The following is a 15,581-nucleotide window of genomic DNA, read 5'->3' on the forward strand; positions in this document are numbered from 1 at the left end:
TACTTCATTAACTTTTTATACAGCAGGTAGGAATGTGTCACAGGGTGAGTTATAGTTAAAAATGTCTTTATTGTTTATATACTACTTTTAAAAAGTGCTGATCGGATGTCACAGTTCTGTAACAGCTGGAGGTCAAAAGAGTCAATATAACATTTAAGAATGATTTGTGTTAGAAACGTGGTTAATTTGTTTACAATGGCAATTTGTCAGTAGTGGAAAGTAACTAAGTTCATTTACTCAACTACTGTACTTAAGTACAATTACTATTTTTGTATTTTACTTTAATGCTACAATTTTACACTACACTTCTACCTCACTTAAGTTAAAATACATTTTTAAATAATGTCCCTTTTACTCCACTACATTAGATAGCTATAGGTGGTTACTTTGAAAATGAAGCTTTGACTACATGACACATATAGTTGGCTTATAGAATATGATAGTTACAGGTTAAACTACCCAACAGTCTTTAAATAATGCTGCTTACAGAGTAATGCATCAATAATAATATCAATCCACACAGGCACCTAGAGGCACCAACTCACAATTTTCTGTTCAATTCCAGCTGTGGACTTTTTGTTGCAAGTCTTGCTCTTGCCACACATTTCCTATATATATATATATATATATATATATATATATATATATATAAAAAAAACTCATAATATATATGAGTAATTTTGGTTTTGATATGTAAGTATATTGTGACAATACTTTTTAACTTCTAAAGTAAATTTATTAATGCTGGACTATCACTACCAATAGTGTTTTACACTGACTGTATTGCCATTTGTACATATGTAAAATATCTATATATATTACTTCCACCAATCCAAGTGGAAACAGTAGTACAAGTACTACAGTACAATTTTGAGGTACTTTATATTTCTATTCAACTACATTTCAAATAGAAATATTGCCGTTTTTACTCTACTACATTTATTTGACAGCTAAAGTTACTTTTTCAGAATTTTAGGATAAGATTATAACACAATGTGCTGTTATGTTAAACCAGCTGTCCCAAACCTCTTTGGTTTGTTACTCTTGATACTTCAAGAACATTTTGCTGATGATATTTCTGTACTTTGTATGTAGGACAGTTACTTGTATTGGGGGTATTTTTACATTGTGGTATTAGTACTTTTACTTCAGGATCTGAACATTTTTCCCACTACTGCTTTTACGTAACTTCATAACTTTCTCTAAACACCGCTTAAGACAAAAAACAAACAAAAAAAACTAAAATATAAAAGTAAATGCAACTTAAGAAACACAGCACACAAGTTGGATAATAGTTTATATTTATATTTGTATATATATATTATATTGTGTTTACTTAACAAACATGATAAATGCAATGTCTCCAAGTTAGCTGTAACAATAAAAATACAATATCTTTGTGTCCTTAAAGTACATAGAATTAAAACAGCAAAACAAAAAAACAAAAACCGCCCTAAGTAGTTCACAGAGTGGTACAAATATACAGTACAAATCTATTTTATTCAAAAAGGGTACAAATGAAAATGCAACAAAATAGAAATATTAATGCTTTGTTAAATTCAGGTAGGTGTAGGGTATTCTAAGGGAGCACTTTGGGTCGACAACTCTAAGGCTTCTGATAAAGATCAATACATATTGGTACGGCCATACGATATTAAAACTCACTATACAAAGTTCATACAACCTGGATTATACTTGAGGATTGAATGTTACATTTACATCATTGCATATATTTTGCAGATTTAGGCATTTAAAAAAAAAAGATACTGTTTTTTGTTTTGTTTTTAAGATAGTTACACGTCACATAAAAAGCAGTGTCACCTTGTGCCAAAAAAGTACAATGTCAAATCTGAAAATACACAGACTTCTTTAAAACTTTAAACCGTTCTGTATTTCTCCTGATTTAATTCGACATCAGCAATACCAAAAACAGTCTTAAATTCACCTTTGCAGTTCAATACTGGATCAAACAATAGGAAGTAGATCACACAGGGAGAAAAAAAAAAAATCTGCACTGCCAACGTCACAAAACAAATAAACCGTCACATTACCACCAATGGAAAGCTATCAGATTTACGCAGCCTGTCTGTCTCCATACACTCAAACCCACCTTCTGTTGGCCAGAGACTGTGGGTACAAAGCACAATACACCAAACACAATCCATTTATTCTATGGATGAAAAAAAAAAAGTATGCATCCTGTGCAACAACAATAAAAATAACAACAGATGCGTGTGTCTGTCTGCGTGTGTGTGTGTGTGTGTAAGAGTTGATGGATTGCCTTCTGTTGCTGATGCTCTTGGCATTGTCTTGTAAGAAGTGCTTCCATTTACTTCACGTCCACACATGGGAAAAAACAGGAATTAAATGTTAAGTAAAGAGTGCATTGAGAACTGTAACGGAATAGATTGTGAGAAAAACAAAAACTAAACACACACACACACACAATTAAAGTTGCACATTTCATGGTTGAACCGTTTGGGGCCAAAAGGGAATTCATTGTCACCCTTTGGGACATCTAAATATTCATTTCAGCTTGTAAGCATGACAAGAGTGTCAAGGCTGGACATTTGTGATTTGCTCTTGCACAGCCTGAAAAGGGAACACCAAGTCTACCAGAAGCATTATTCCATTATGTCAACACACATTGTACAAAGCAGAATTTAAGGCATTATCGACAAGCATTATCAAAGCTATCTGTACAAAAAAAACCAAAAACATCTATCTACAGAAACACACAACTTGTGATTTCTCCATGATTTTGTGTGCTTTACATTTTTGAAACTCTTCAGTTTACCAACAGTTTTAAACACTGTAAAGAAGGGCATTTAGTGCAATTACAGCAACAGACTATCAAGTGATGTGAGTAAAATCCGTCGGACATCTTGGTACGAGTGGAGCTCTCCTGCTTGAAGGCTCGTGGTAGCACAGGATGGCCTTTGTTGCGAGAATTAACTGGAGGTAAAGTCACAGGTGGCACTGCCTGCACTGTTCAAAACCCGCCAAATGCATGTTGACCTAAAACACAGCGTTTGAGTGGCAATTGTGCCAAAAACAATGCTGGATTAACACACGGAAAGTGAGCGACACTCATTTTGAGTGGTTCGGCTCCAGCTGTGTGGCATCGTAAGAAGACAATAAGAGTTTACTGTGACTTACGGGTGGGAAGATGGGAACCACTGAGCAAAAAAAAAAAAAAAAAAGTAGCAAAGCAAAATACTGGTTTGTATCACTAGAAGAATAAAGCATAAATCCAATAACCAGACATCAGCGTAAAAAGACTGCATCAGCCAACCTGCCCTGCTGCTTCAGACAGGTGTACTTAAGACAATGACATTTACAATACTGAGTTTACTGCATAGAAAACGCCAAGACTATGTGAAATGTTTTCAGGTATTATGTATATTGCTTACAGCATGAAAAAAACACAACGTGGTGAGTGTGTGATGTGTGTTCTGAAATGGTAGTAAAACTATTTTCTGAATGGCAATCTCATAATGACAGTACCAGTGGATGAGTCTACTAGGCCCTGTTCAGTCCTCGGGTCAATCCTGTGGGATATTTCTCTCATGCCCCTCAACCTGAGGACAGAGCATAAGGTTATGTACTCAAAGGACCACAAGGAGGCAGGGGCTTTACTCGAGGGTGGGGGGCAGGGAAGCGGCTGTGTATGAAATAAATCTAATACCTTTGCTTCTGTGTAGCACTGGAAGTGGGACCCTTGCTGGTCAGAAGACATCATTTCTAACAGTGTCTGGGGGGCTAATAGACAAGCTAGCTCAAAAGTCTACAAGTACTGACACCGGCACATTAGTCGGACACAAAACTGACAACAATGTAACTAACAAATCCTTAGATTTGTGCCTGAGCACGTACATGAAAGGAGATATGAAAAAAAAAAGTATGAACTATTCTAAAGGTGATCAAATGTTTTGTCAGAGGTGAGGAAACACAAACTGGTACTGTGTGAGTCACGCTTTTCAATGGGAATGTCTGTGCGTGGTATGCAGTCTGATTAGAAACCTCTGAATGATTTCATGTGTGATCTAATTGCACTTATTTTCAATTTCACCCTTTTGAAAAATTTTTTTTTTCAGTGACGAGGATAAAAAAAAATTCTGTCACCACGAGGAAACTGCAGCATTCATCTTGGCTAATTTGTAAACAGAGTTAAAAATGCAAGTCAGTTTTTTTTTCGATCTCACCACAAAACACCAACAACAACACTTTAAACATATTCCCTTCATAAAAAAAAAAAAAAAAAAAAACATCTACTGTACTGTGATTCCTATTACAAGGTCAGTGTGAAATCAATGAGTGACATTTGTGCAACACAAGACAATCATAAGATGCGTTGGATAAAGTATGTCCTAGCACGACAGCGAAGGACCGTACTGTACTGGAATACGTCAAAACAAAAAGACAATACAGAAGATAATGTTCACAACTATGTTCACAACTTAATTAGAGTCAAGCCTCTCTTAAAGATGCACTTGAGTAAATCCATACAAGATAAAATATCATCAGTGAGATGGAGAATCAAACAAGAGAAGCTGTTTAATCTACAATGGTTTTTGAGAAATTTATCAAAAGGCGTGCTTTGCTTGTGTAGAACTACTGAAGAATCGATGAAAATGAACACCAAAATAGTGCATCACCTTTAAAAGTCGGGGTTAAAAGAGATCTCACACCTCAAATGTAGAGATTAAAAGAGAGATTCCTTATGGAGAGCAGTACAGCCGCGAGCTGTGAAAACAACTATTGCTTTAATTTGGTAACTGAGCAAACAGTAACTCAAGTTGCGGACAGAAAGAACACCTAGTGGATGACTCACACTCGCACACAGGCTTTCTTTCAAACGAGAAGGCCCTTCCACCCCGCTGTCCAGGGTTTACGCTAAAGTGTCCTGCAGTCAGTGATGTGACAGGATGTTCATTCCCACAGGTAGCTTTGGTGATGACCAGCCAGTGCCTCCTCCTTTAATTACACCATTTCAAAATTGCATTAAAAGTCACCGGTCTGGTCTGGAAAGCTTTGAGGTATAGTGAGGAGGAGGAGGGAGGGTGTCGCTCAGGATGGGAAATGATTCTCTAAATGAAGTTTGAATGAAGTTCAACACTAACTGATGGATATTCTCACTGATGATACTGGAATGCAAGATATCTCTAACATTCATAGAGAACAAAGCGTGATTCCAATTTGTGGCGTTTATGCAAAGACACACACGTGTTAGTTACGTCAGCCCAAACCGGAGGGCGTGATGGTGTGTAATGATGAATTCGAACTATTTTTGGAGTGAAAGTCGATTGCTGAATAGAGAGACTGATTGATTTATCACTATTTTCGATTGTAAGACAAGTGGGACATGCCACGCTTGGCCTGAGAGAGGATCCAACTCTTTGCAGACCGGCCTCCTGAAAAGCAAGGAAGGGAGAGAATATCTCTGCTGACAGCAGAGGTTTTAGACTCCTGCCGTAGAGGCATAATGTAACATACACTGACAGTTAGCGTCAACGCTGCCAACATCACCGCAGGAGCCACTGGTGTCAGCAAACTCACTCTTTTTTGGGTAAATGCTTTAGAAGGAAACAGGATCTTAGGAATGGAGGAGATAAAAGATCATTGGCTGTAATCTTTTCAATACTCAAACCCTGCAGAGTTGGTAGCTTCACCGCGCTACAAACACATTCTTTCGTAGTCCGTGTTGGTCAAAAAGGAAGCAAGAGTATTCTAAATGAGATGGTGACCTCCAAGCGTGGGTATGAGGAAGTGGTGACAAAGGAGGGAGGGAGGAAGAGAAATGCAGTGTGTAAGGACTAGGGTAGGCATTTCATCAGCTACATACTTTCTACTCAGCTTCTCGTGTCCCTGTCAGACCTCTGCTGGCTGGGATACCACAGGCTCTTATCCTTTGGCTGAGTGAAACGGAACCAGAACTTCTCACCAGATACGACAAAGATCTTGTATTTTTTTTGTTAGGTGTGCAAAATCTCAAACATTCTGAGGCTACATTCACACTCTTTTTTTCCTCTTTCTCTCCTTGTCAGACTCATTTTTACTCGTGGCAGTCTCTTCTATAGTTGCTACCAAATGTGATGCTACTTCCCTGCATTAGAGCGCCCCTCAATGGACAGTTTGACCTCCTGGGGAATGAATGAGGGCCTTGTGTGGCCGGAGGTGCTTATCTGAGGGCGTTGCCCTTCGTCTCCCTTCATACTGTATCTTTGGAGGCCAGGTGAGGACCAACGCCTCTGAGAAGCACCTAGTGCAGCCTGCATTGCTCCCATCCCTGCTCCTGTAAAAGCAGAGCCCTCTGTGTGCAAGTGATAACTGCTCTGACTCCTGGGATGCTCTGCTGAGGTCCTACTTGGCCTGATGAGCGGCTCAGTGTGCCCAACAACCCCCAAGTGTGTGGCTTCCTCCTTATCGACCATATCTTTATCCCCCTCCCTCTGTCTTTCTCTGTGAATGCGGTCTATCCTGAAATGAGACTGTGGCCGTGACTGCTGAGGGGCAGGTGGCCCCATGAGCTGGTGACCAGGTCCTGATGTAGCGTTGGTTTTGCTCAAAGTCCTGGACAGGTTCTGCTGTTGCTGCTGTGAATGATGGTGCTGCGGTTGTTTCTGCTGCTGTGGCTGAAGCTGCTGCTGCAGGGTGATGGATACACACACGTCTCCTACTTGCAAATGATGGCAGGCCAAGCCGTACAGCTGGGCCGTGCGCTCCGGGCTGCAGGATGACCAGCCCTGGCCGAACACAAAAAAGGGGTGCTCCGGGGGCACATCGATGGTCACTTTGCTCTGCTGCTCCCCAACAGTAAAGTGAAGTGACACAAGACCTGGTCTCTGCTGGCTGGCACGGATGTCCACCACCATGCTGGAGTCAATTTTGAGCCCTCCACTCACCTCAGCGCTCCGCACAAAGTCCTGAGTCTGCAGGTCCTCCACACGCTTCAGTTCCCCAGTAGCCAACTGAATAATGGCGCCCTTCATGAAGTGCGACGGGTTGCAGGGAGCCGAGGCAGGAATGAGGCTTGAAGCTAAGGCCTGAGTCACATCTGCTGTAGGCTGAACAGGCGGCTGCTGGGGGAGCTGCTGCTGCTGCTGCTGCTGCTGCTGTTGAGCTGTGGCCGGCTCGCCCACAGCCCGTTCAGAGAGGCACACTCTGGCTGAAGGATCAGAGGCTTTAAAGCTGGGGTTAGGGGAGGCCATGGTGGTAGAGGCATGGCTGGCTGAGGCATCATTAGCCTGTCCTGGGTAGTGTTGCTGTGGTGGTTGAGGCTGATGCTGTGGATGATACTCCAGGGGAATAAGGACTGGTTGCCCATTAGCTAGCATGACAGCATGGCCTGGCTGCCCTGTTTGCTGCTGGAGACCCGTCACTCTGGGGTCACTGTAACTCACAGGTTGGGCTGCGTACGCAGTGCGGCCAGAAATTACTCCTGGGCTCTCTCCATGGACATCTCTGGCTCTCTGAGCACCCTGAGAGAGGTTCAAGGGAGCAAAGGAGACCTCCTTCCTCCCTCCACTGCTGCCTTGGCCAGGGAAGGCCAAACGACCAACCACCTGCTGCACCTGAAAGTTGATTAAACAAATAAACTGTTAGTCAGACCTTGTTTAATATTGCTGAAACACCCAATTCAAAATTGGGTTGCAACACGCTTTCCAACAAGACATTCAAATGTACTCCCACAGGAGCCTGAGTCACAGTATGCAAGTATGTAATATCTGCAGGGCTCAGTAAATAAATACATTTTAATCATATCACCACTCAAGCTCACTCCAACACACAATTTCTAAAGATACTCTACATGCCTTACAATTTAATATAAGCATTTTATATGTTTATATAATCATTTTATATTAATATTTATACAATTTTGGAAAGGGGGTAAACTTTTAGAGCCTTGCCTGATTTAAAAATTTTTTTTAAAAAATCACAACATCCAAAATCGAATCAAGCAGCAGCCATTATTAAACATTATTGCCACCATTGCTCTGCCTTTTTTGTAGGTATAAAAATACCAGTTATTCCTATTTTCCTTATTTTAAAACATTTTCCTAAGCTAACGATGTAGTGTGCAGCTTTTTGCCACATTTCCTTACTTTATAACGTCCTTACTGTGAAAACTAAATTGAAATTCAAATGGCACTAATTACTTTGAGTGATTAGTGGTCAGTGATGCCAGCCAACCAACAGTGCCTGAACTAATCTAATTTTTAAGGAATCGTCTACTTCTTTCCCTGAACAGCAGCACAAATTAAGCAAACTGTGGGCTTCACTGGGCACCACAAATCTCCATGAAACCACAGCTTTGGTACAAAGTGGCAATTGTGAAGCTGTGAGTGATTGCCCAATTAACACAGCACACAATAAAGGAAGGAAGTAGAGTCTAAATTAAAACACGCATTGTCTTAGAGATACTGCTATGAGAAGGTGTACAATTAAGACAGACATACTGTTGATATAAAATAAATATCTAGGCTATATAAATTTCTATAAATTTGACTGAATATAAAAATACCACAGTAAAATCAGGATCAATACTGTACATTTGCATGCAGTAATAATGTAAAGCCAGGAACTCTGATTACATCTTTCACATCCTGAAAAAAATGATGTAAGAAGTATATTTTTTGTTATTAAGTTGCAGTGTTTCTGTCTCTTGGAATATTTTATTCCTTCAACAACATGAGCCTGTTTCCAGAAATGTTGCTTTCAGTTCATTCTGTTGCTTGCCATACTGAATGATCTATCAGAGGTCTTTTCATGCACATATGTACAATTTTAGAAACCTGATCACTTCTGACCAAGTGATCAAGTTTCTTCATCTTAAATCAAGGTGTGATAACCAGGTTATTCCTTATCCCTTCACATGAAAATGGTCTTGTACTTACATGAACATTTCTATTACCAGTTTCAGATAAAAGCTGGGAAACTCAGATTAACAGGAAAACATTAGTCACATGAGGAGGCCAACAATGTGTCTTACTTCCAGGTCGCTGTCTGGAGTGCTGCGTTGGCCAGGTGAGCTCCTCTCTTCCAACCTGCGGCTCTGCAGGCTTCTGTCCTGGTTGTGCTCCTGTGCTGCAGAGCTGGGTGCTACCTGCTGTAGCCGTGCGTTTCTGGAAGTGTAGGCCGATTCTGGCACAACCTCCCTGGACCCCTGCTCTTTATCCCCTCCATTCATCTCTGGTTCATTCTCCTGCTGGGCACTATGTGGGTCTCTGGTGGCAGTGGCAGCCCTTGCGCCCTGAGGATGGTAGAAGACTGGCATCCCTCGAGAGCTGAGCTCTGTTGCAGGTAGAACTCCTACAGTACCAAGGTGCTGCTGGGCAGCTTGCTCTGAAGGCAACATCAGCGGGACACCGCTAGATGCTGCAACTTTGGCAAAGGTATGAGCAGCTACCTGGGCCGGGGGAGGTGGGGAAACAACACCTTCCTGTATGACAGATGGATAGGGAACGAGGTGGGACACAGCATGGGGCTGCGGGATTGTGCCTGAGGGAGAGATTAATGAGCCCGGGACAAACCCTGGGGGCAGAGCGTAGGGTACTGCTGCATAAGGGGAGCTAACAAACTGGAGAGAGGAATGAGGGATCTGGGCATAACCAAGAGGAGGGTAAGGGAGACCCGGATGCTGCAAGAGAGGAGAGTGTACAGTGTAGGCTGGAGAGATGTGGCTTAACACTGGGTGAAGACTGGTAGGTGAGTAGGTAACAGATGGAAGAGCTACTTTATAAAGCATACTGTACTGGTCAACTGGCACTGCTGGTATGCCATCAGAACTATCCACTCCATAATGAAGCCCTGGCTGAGCTCGCAGCCACTCTCCAGATCCAGGGGTCCCTCCCTGAGAGTCACTGTTAGCCACAGAGTTCTGGATGGAAACCACTTCATCTTCTCCAATACCACTACCAGCACCACTGCCACCTCCACTGCCGCCACCACCACCACCACCTCCTCCTCCTCCTACTCCTGCTCCTGCTCCTCCTGAAGCCCCACCTCCCCCTGTCCCTCCAGTTCCACTACTGTTACTAACTGGGAGATCCCTCTTCTTAGGAGGTAGGCACTCCTGGTTGCGCTCCTGAGCTGGTTTCATTGCGATCCTCTGACCAAGTGAGTAGCTTTACTGCACTGCACAGGAACTGAAACTTGCAAGCCAGTCCGCCCGCACAGGAAACAGTTCTGAAATCACCTGGCTGACTTCATCTGCCAATTCACCTGAAAACAGAAAGGATTCTTAAGTACAACTCAAATCTTTTTCAGGGTTACATACAGCTGCATCACATAAGGGCTAAACTGATGAAAGAATGTCTAACAGAGTAAAAACGACAAAATAATCAAATCGTCATTTTCAGGCTTGTTAGAAAATTATTTATGGTCCTTGACAGATTGTGTAAGTCTATGCTGAACCACAGATGGAAAGCTGCTGCCACACTGATCTGTCACTGTACAGACAGAAATGGGCAGAGAATGCTGTTGCCGGTCAGCCAATAAACTTTGCAGGTAAGGCTGTAGCACTGCTGCTACCTAAAGACTGGCCAAACACCAACTTCATCTTCAATCGGAGTTATCAGATGGGTTATTTTCTCATTCTCTTCAATAACTGAACCTGTTTGAACTTTGAACGAATGTACTTTCTGTCACTTCAGCTTTTTGCTAGTTTATGGCCGTTTGTCTTTTGAATGATGGCCCATATGGTCATGTTGAGTGTCTTAAAAATTCATTATCTCAGCTGTCTATAAAAACTGTGAAATAGAAAGCACTTCATATAGTAGTACATATTTATTTACAATATTGACTTACTGTATTGAATATGTGATTTATTTAGCCATTTTGGATTTTTGTTGTTCTCTTGTTATACAGAGTAGTAAATGTATAACAAAAAGTTATGCACCACACCAAATACTACAGAATCGCTTGTACAGTGATACCATTGTAATCAAGGGAGACATTTTGTTTAATAGTTATCAAATGAGTCACCCATCACACCTCCCCGACACACCTCAACTGCTAAACATCCCAGTTTTATGTCCCCTTAAGTGGCCTTAAAGTTGTAAAAATGATCTTATTCCACACTGTCCGACAGTATAACATATATTCAAAATCAGCTGGATCCAAATCTTCATTGTAGCTATTTGATGTTTATGCTGAGTGAAACATTAAAACCAAAGATCAGATTTTTTTTATGGTGATACCATCTCATCAGATAGAAGTATTCTACATAACTTTATCATTTTACACGCATTTCCCCAAAACTTAGCCCTGCATATCTTTGGCATCTCATCTAGAATTTAAAATAATGCTCGAGTTTGAACAAAGTTTTGCTGCATAGAATCTCATTAGTTTAAATGACTGGCCTAGAAACAGGTCAGTGGGGTCAAAGAAGTTACAACAGCAGGCACTTCTCCAACACTGTCCATAAACCCACAATGTTTAACTAATCAAAATTCACAATCACACCAATTGCATACATCCTTTTTCACATGCATTCACAACATTTTACACATAACAAATACATAACATGACTAAATGGCCCCTTTTTTAAAGTGAGAAACCCACATACATCCACAAATAGAGCACCTTATAATGAGCAGGCAAAATATTTTTTAGCACATCTTCACTATTACTTTTTGGTTTTATACATCAACTTTATTCTAATATAAATCAGGAATAACACTCTACAATCCAGCTATCACTTCACATCTAAGACAGAAAGTTGAGATTGTGGTGTATAAGCCCAGCTAGATCACCATAGTGAATCGTGAGCTGTTTTAAGAAGCAGGTTAACTCATTTATCCTGGATTCAATCTCAAAGATCTCCTTTTTTATTTATACACCAGACCCTGGTCCAAACTCGAGAGGCTTCCTGGTTTCTCTCAGCGCAGTTATCCGTACACTCAAAAAGCCTGCTTCTCCTAACAAACGCCTCCTCTACACTAACAAAGCAACTCCTGTCTTATAATATAGTTACAACCGAGAAATCTCCGCCAGCCAACGTTACTCTTCACTTCAGTTACTGTTTACCGTTAGCTAGTGGGTGACTTGGCTAAAGTTAGCTACTTAGAATCACTATTTTCCCGCAAAACATAAATAAATGACAGCATGACACTTCGTATACTAATAATAAATGTAGATGACAGGTTAAAATGGTAGGTAATGCTATGTAAGGCCCGTTAGTTGTATATATTTGTAGCTATAACGTATCACTGGACATCTCCCAAAGCTTCAGACTAGTTAGCTACTTTGCTAACGCTGCTAGCTGGATGGACTCACTCACATCTACCATGGCAACGCGTGAAATGTCTGCAACGGGTGCCTCTGCGGTGTCTCGATCTGTAGACGTACCTCCAAATGTCATCGCGAAGAGGCTTTGCTTTATAAAAATAAATAAAAAGTTGATATGCTGGGGGACAAGTGGAGAAATCAAGGCTCAGGAGTCGAGCCCATTCCGAAGGCCAGCAGAGGCGCTCAACAATGACGTCACCGAGTTTATTCAATTTCCTGTGTTTTTTTCATTGTGTTGATTTTTGCTCTGCACAGTCTATAACTGTGCCTCGTTTATTTTGGCATGTTACTACATTGAAAGACTGCGGCAAGAGGTTTATTCATGGTACATTTAATGGCTGATTTTGCTCCATTGTATAAACATGTTCTGTTTGGGTTTTTAAGTAACAACAGAAAGAAAATTAGAGCCACACTGAGAGAAAAATATTTGTCTTTTAGATTACAGGAATAAAGTCATAATATTTCAAGAAAAAAGTCGTTATATCAGATGTAACCGTTGAGCTTCGAGACATTTCTTCTTTTACAAAAGAGGCCATTTCTTCCAAGTCCGTGTGGTTCTTTCTTCGGTATAGACACAGTCGTTTGCACAATCATTTCAAAGTCCTGATACTAATAATAATCTGGTGCTGATGTGTCAAGAGATTACGTATTTGGTCATTTGTGCAATCTAGTCTAAAGTGTAACTTTTCTCCACATTCCTCATTTTAATGCAGACTGCGCCTATGAAATAGGCTGTTATATTTTCTCGTTATAACAGTTTATTCTCATAAAATGACGACTTTTGTTGTAAAATTACTACTTTATTCTCGTTATATTACAACTTTAATATTACAACTTTTTTTTAATTTAATAAAATACTTTATTCTCAGTGTGTCCCTAATACTCTGTCATAAGAAACAAGCCTACATCATCAGCCTTATTATTTTAGCTAAGTGTCATATTTGTGTAACAAAAAGCCTCTTTTCAGTTTTTCATAAAGAATACGAGATGTTCTTACAGCTACTTACAGCTACAGCTACAATAATAAGAAGGCTGTAAACACTGTTAATGAGTGATTTTTTAATGTCTTTATTTAGCTATTCTGTTGTTTAATTTATTTTGATTTTATTTTTTATTATTTTTTATTCTTTATTATTTTATTACTTTTTCTTATTTATGTTGCTTTCTATTTGTTATGTGTTGTTTGTGATCCCCCTGGCATTTTGTCCACAAGAATATACCTCGTTCTTTATTGTACTCAATGAAGTTAAAAAACAAACAAACAAATGTCCAGCACGTACGCACCAATTCTTCTTCTTCTTCTTCTGTTATTTAGGCAGAATAGACGCTGCACTGGCGTATTGCTGCCCTCCACAGTTATTTATTGGTTGCTGCTTTTTGATAGTTCTTAGTATTTTTGTAGTATAATCCAATACTGTGCAGAAACTCCAGCAGCTCCGCCATCTTACTCCGGCTATCCAGGTTGAGTAGTATAGTGTGCAGAGTAAAAACAGTTTCTCTAGATGCTCCCAGGTCTTTGAACAGCTTCCTACTTTGTATGTATATGTAATTATTACACTCTATGAGGATGTGCATTACTGTCTCTGCGCCTCCACACTCACATTTACCATCCAGGTGTTTTCCAATCTCTGTCTCAAGCTCTGTCCACAGTTTTCTGTATTGTAACCAAGGAGGTTGCACTTTATCATGTAATACACCTGAGTCACTGTTATATCCACTTACGAGACAAACAAAATACTCTTAATGCCTTTTTAAGGGGAATAACATTACATGGATCCAGGTTTTTCTCTATTCCTCAGGTGCACTTTGATATATGTTAGCACAAAACAAATCAAAAATATGAACACTGAAAGAGGTTTTCCTCCTGTTCATACTGGCTATTAAAAGATCCCCTTCAAATGTGCTTTAAATGTAAGTGATGGGGGCCAAAATCCACAGTGTGTCCACACAGTCATTTTGTGCAAAATTTAAGTTTCTTCATATTAGCTTCAGATAAACTTTTAAATATATTTAAGCTAACATGAAGCTTCAGCCGTCCAAATTAGTCAAATCAAGTAGATATCTTTCAATGTTACAGTCTTTTTAGTGCCAAAGTCCCTAATTTTGTTACTATACTTCCACTGCAGCTCAACAGGGAAACACAAAGAGGGAATTTGATGCTAAAAAGACTGTGTGGCAGATATCCAAAATGATTTTGTGTGTCCACACAGTCATTTTGTAAATAAAGAAACTTAAATGAGGCTTCAGCACTCTGAGTTAGTCATATCTAGTGGATATCTGCCACATTTACAGTCTTTTTAGCATCAAATTCTTTCTTTTTGTTTCACTGTTGAGCTGCAGTGGAAGACAGACTTGAAAAAGTGTGAACCTGACTTGAAAGCACATTTGCAAGTAATCAAAAGTATGACTGGTTTATCTAGCCCTGACACAAACAAAAAGCTTCTGACCATATGTTAAAAAAAAAAAAAGATCAGGTGTTGGTGCAGTAATTGAAAACACCTGAAAAACATCAGTCAGTTCAAGGCCTTTTGGGGACCAAAGCAAATGTGTATTAGGCCTTTCTCACAGCAGACATTTGACAATGCAGAAAAAGCACAAGTGTAATTAATAATATTAATAATGACCGTAGTGTTCCAGCTCCAGGGTCCTGGTATTGTGCATGCTGGCTCACTGGCACGGTTTAATGAGATACTGCAATGACACGTAAGCATTGTTAATAGGTGCATCTGTGCTTTTCCTTCTTATGACCTGCCAAAATGCCTGCAGTGAAAAAGGTCTATTAGCACAACAAAGCTGAGTCATGACTGCAGTGACAGCAAGTTCAAGTGCACTGAACAGCATGCTGTATGCAAAAGACTTAAGTGAAAACAGAGGATGTGGTGATATGTTTTTTTATCTCCTCACTGACACTGTTCTTCCATTCCACAAAGTAATCTGACTCTGAAGCACAAAAACATCATTAAACCATCATTAATGTAAAAAAAGAAAATAAAATTCCAGGTTGTGTTTTGTTTTACTGAAGCAAGGTTATATGCAATCAGATTTAGTTACATTAACATCTCATAAAAAACCATGTTAAACAATAAGTCAAGTAGTCCAACTCTATTATTAGTCTTAAAGTGAACCTTAATGTTCTGTTGCTGAAACGGTTCATCATGCATTATGTTCATTCAAGTGAGCAAATGGTGCATTGAAGGGTTATTTAAAAACTCAAATTACTTACAAACTAACAAAAATGTCAAGCTGTTCAAAAAAAGTTCAAAAGAGCAACTTAAGTATGCCTGAGTACA

The 15,581-nt window shown here is 40.0% G+C and overlaps 1 protein-coding gene across 2 annotated transcripts; it reads right to left on the reverse strand.

The window, feature by feature from the left end:
- Positions 1 to 1,960: 1,960 nt before the first annotated feature.
- On the reverse strand, positions 1,961 to 12,473 carry atxn1l (ataxin 1-like). 2 transcript variants are annotated; one of them, XM_067589559.1, is made up of 3 exons: positions 12,352 to 12,473; positions 8,993 to 10,224; positions 1,961 to 7,574 (listed from the first exon to the last, which is right to left on the reverse strand). In XM_067589559.1, the coding sequence occupies exons 2-3, from the start codon at positions 10,100 to 10,102 to the stop codon at positions 6,099 to 6,101; spliced, it is 2,586 nt and encodes an 861-aa protein (XP_067445660.1). In that variant the 5' UTR covers positions 10,103 to 10,224; positions 12,352 to 12,473; the 3' UTR covers positions 1,961 to 6,098. The 2 variants fall into 2 exon arrangements, with proteins under 2 accessions (XP_067445660.1, XP_067445669.1); XM_067589568.1 differs by having other exon boundaries at positions 12,284 to 12,467.
- Positions 12,474 to 15,581: the final 3,108 nt, after the last annotated feature.

This window comes from Thunnus thynnus, chromosome 1 (assembly GCF_963924715.1).
Source record: "Thunnus thynnus chromosome 1, fThuThy2.1, whole genome shotgun sequence".
Taxonomy (NCBI): Eukaryota; Metazoa; Chordata; class Actinopteri; order Scombriformes; family Scombridae; genus Thunnus; species Thunnus thynnus.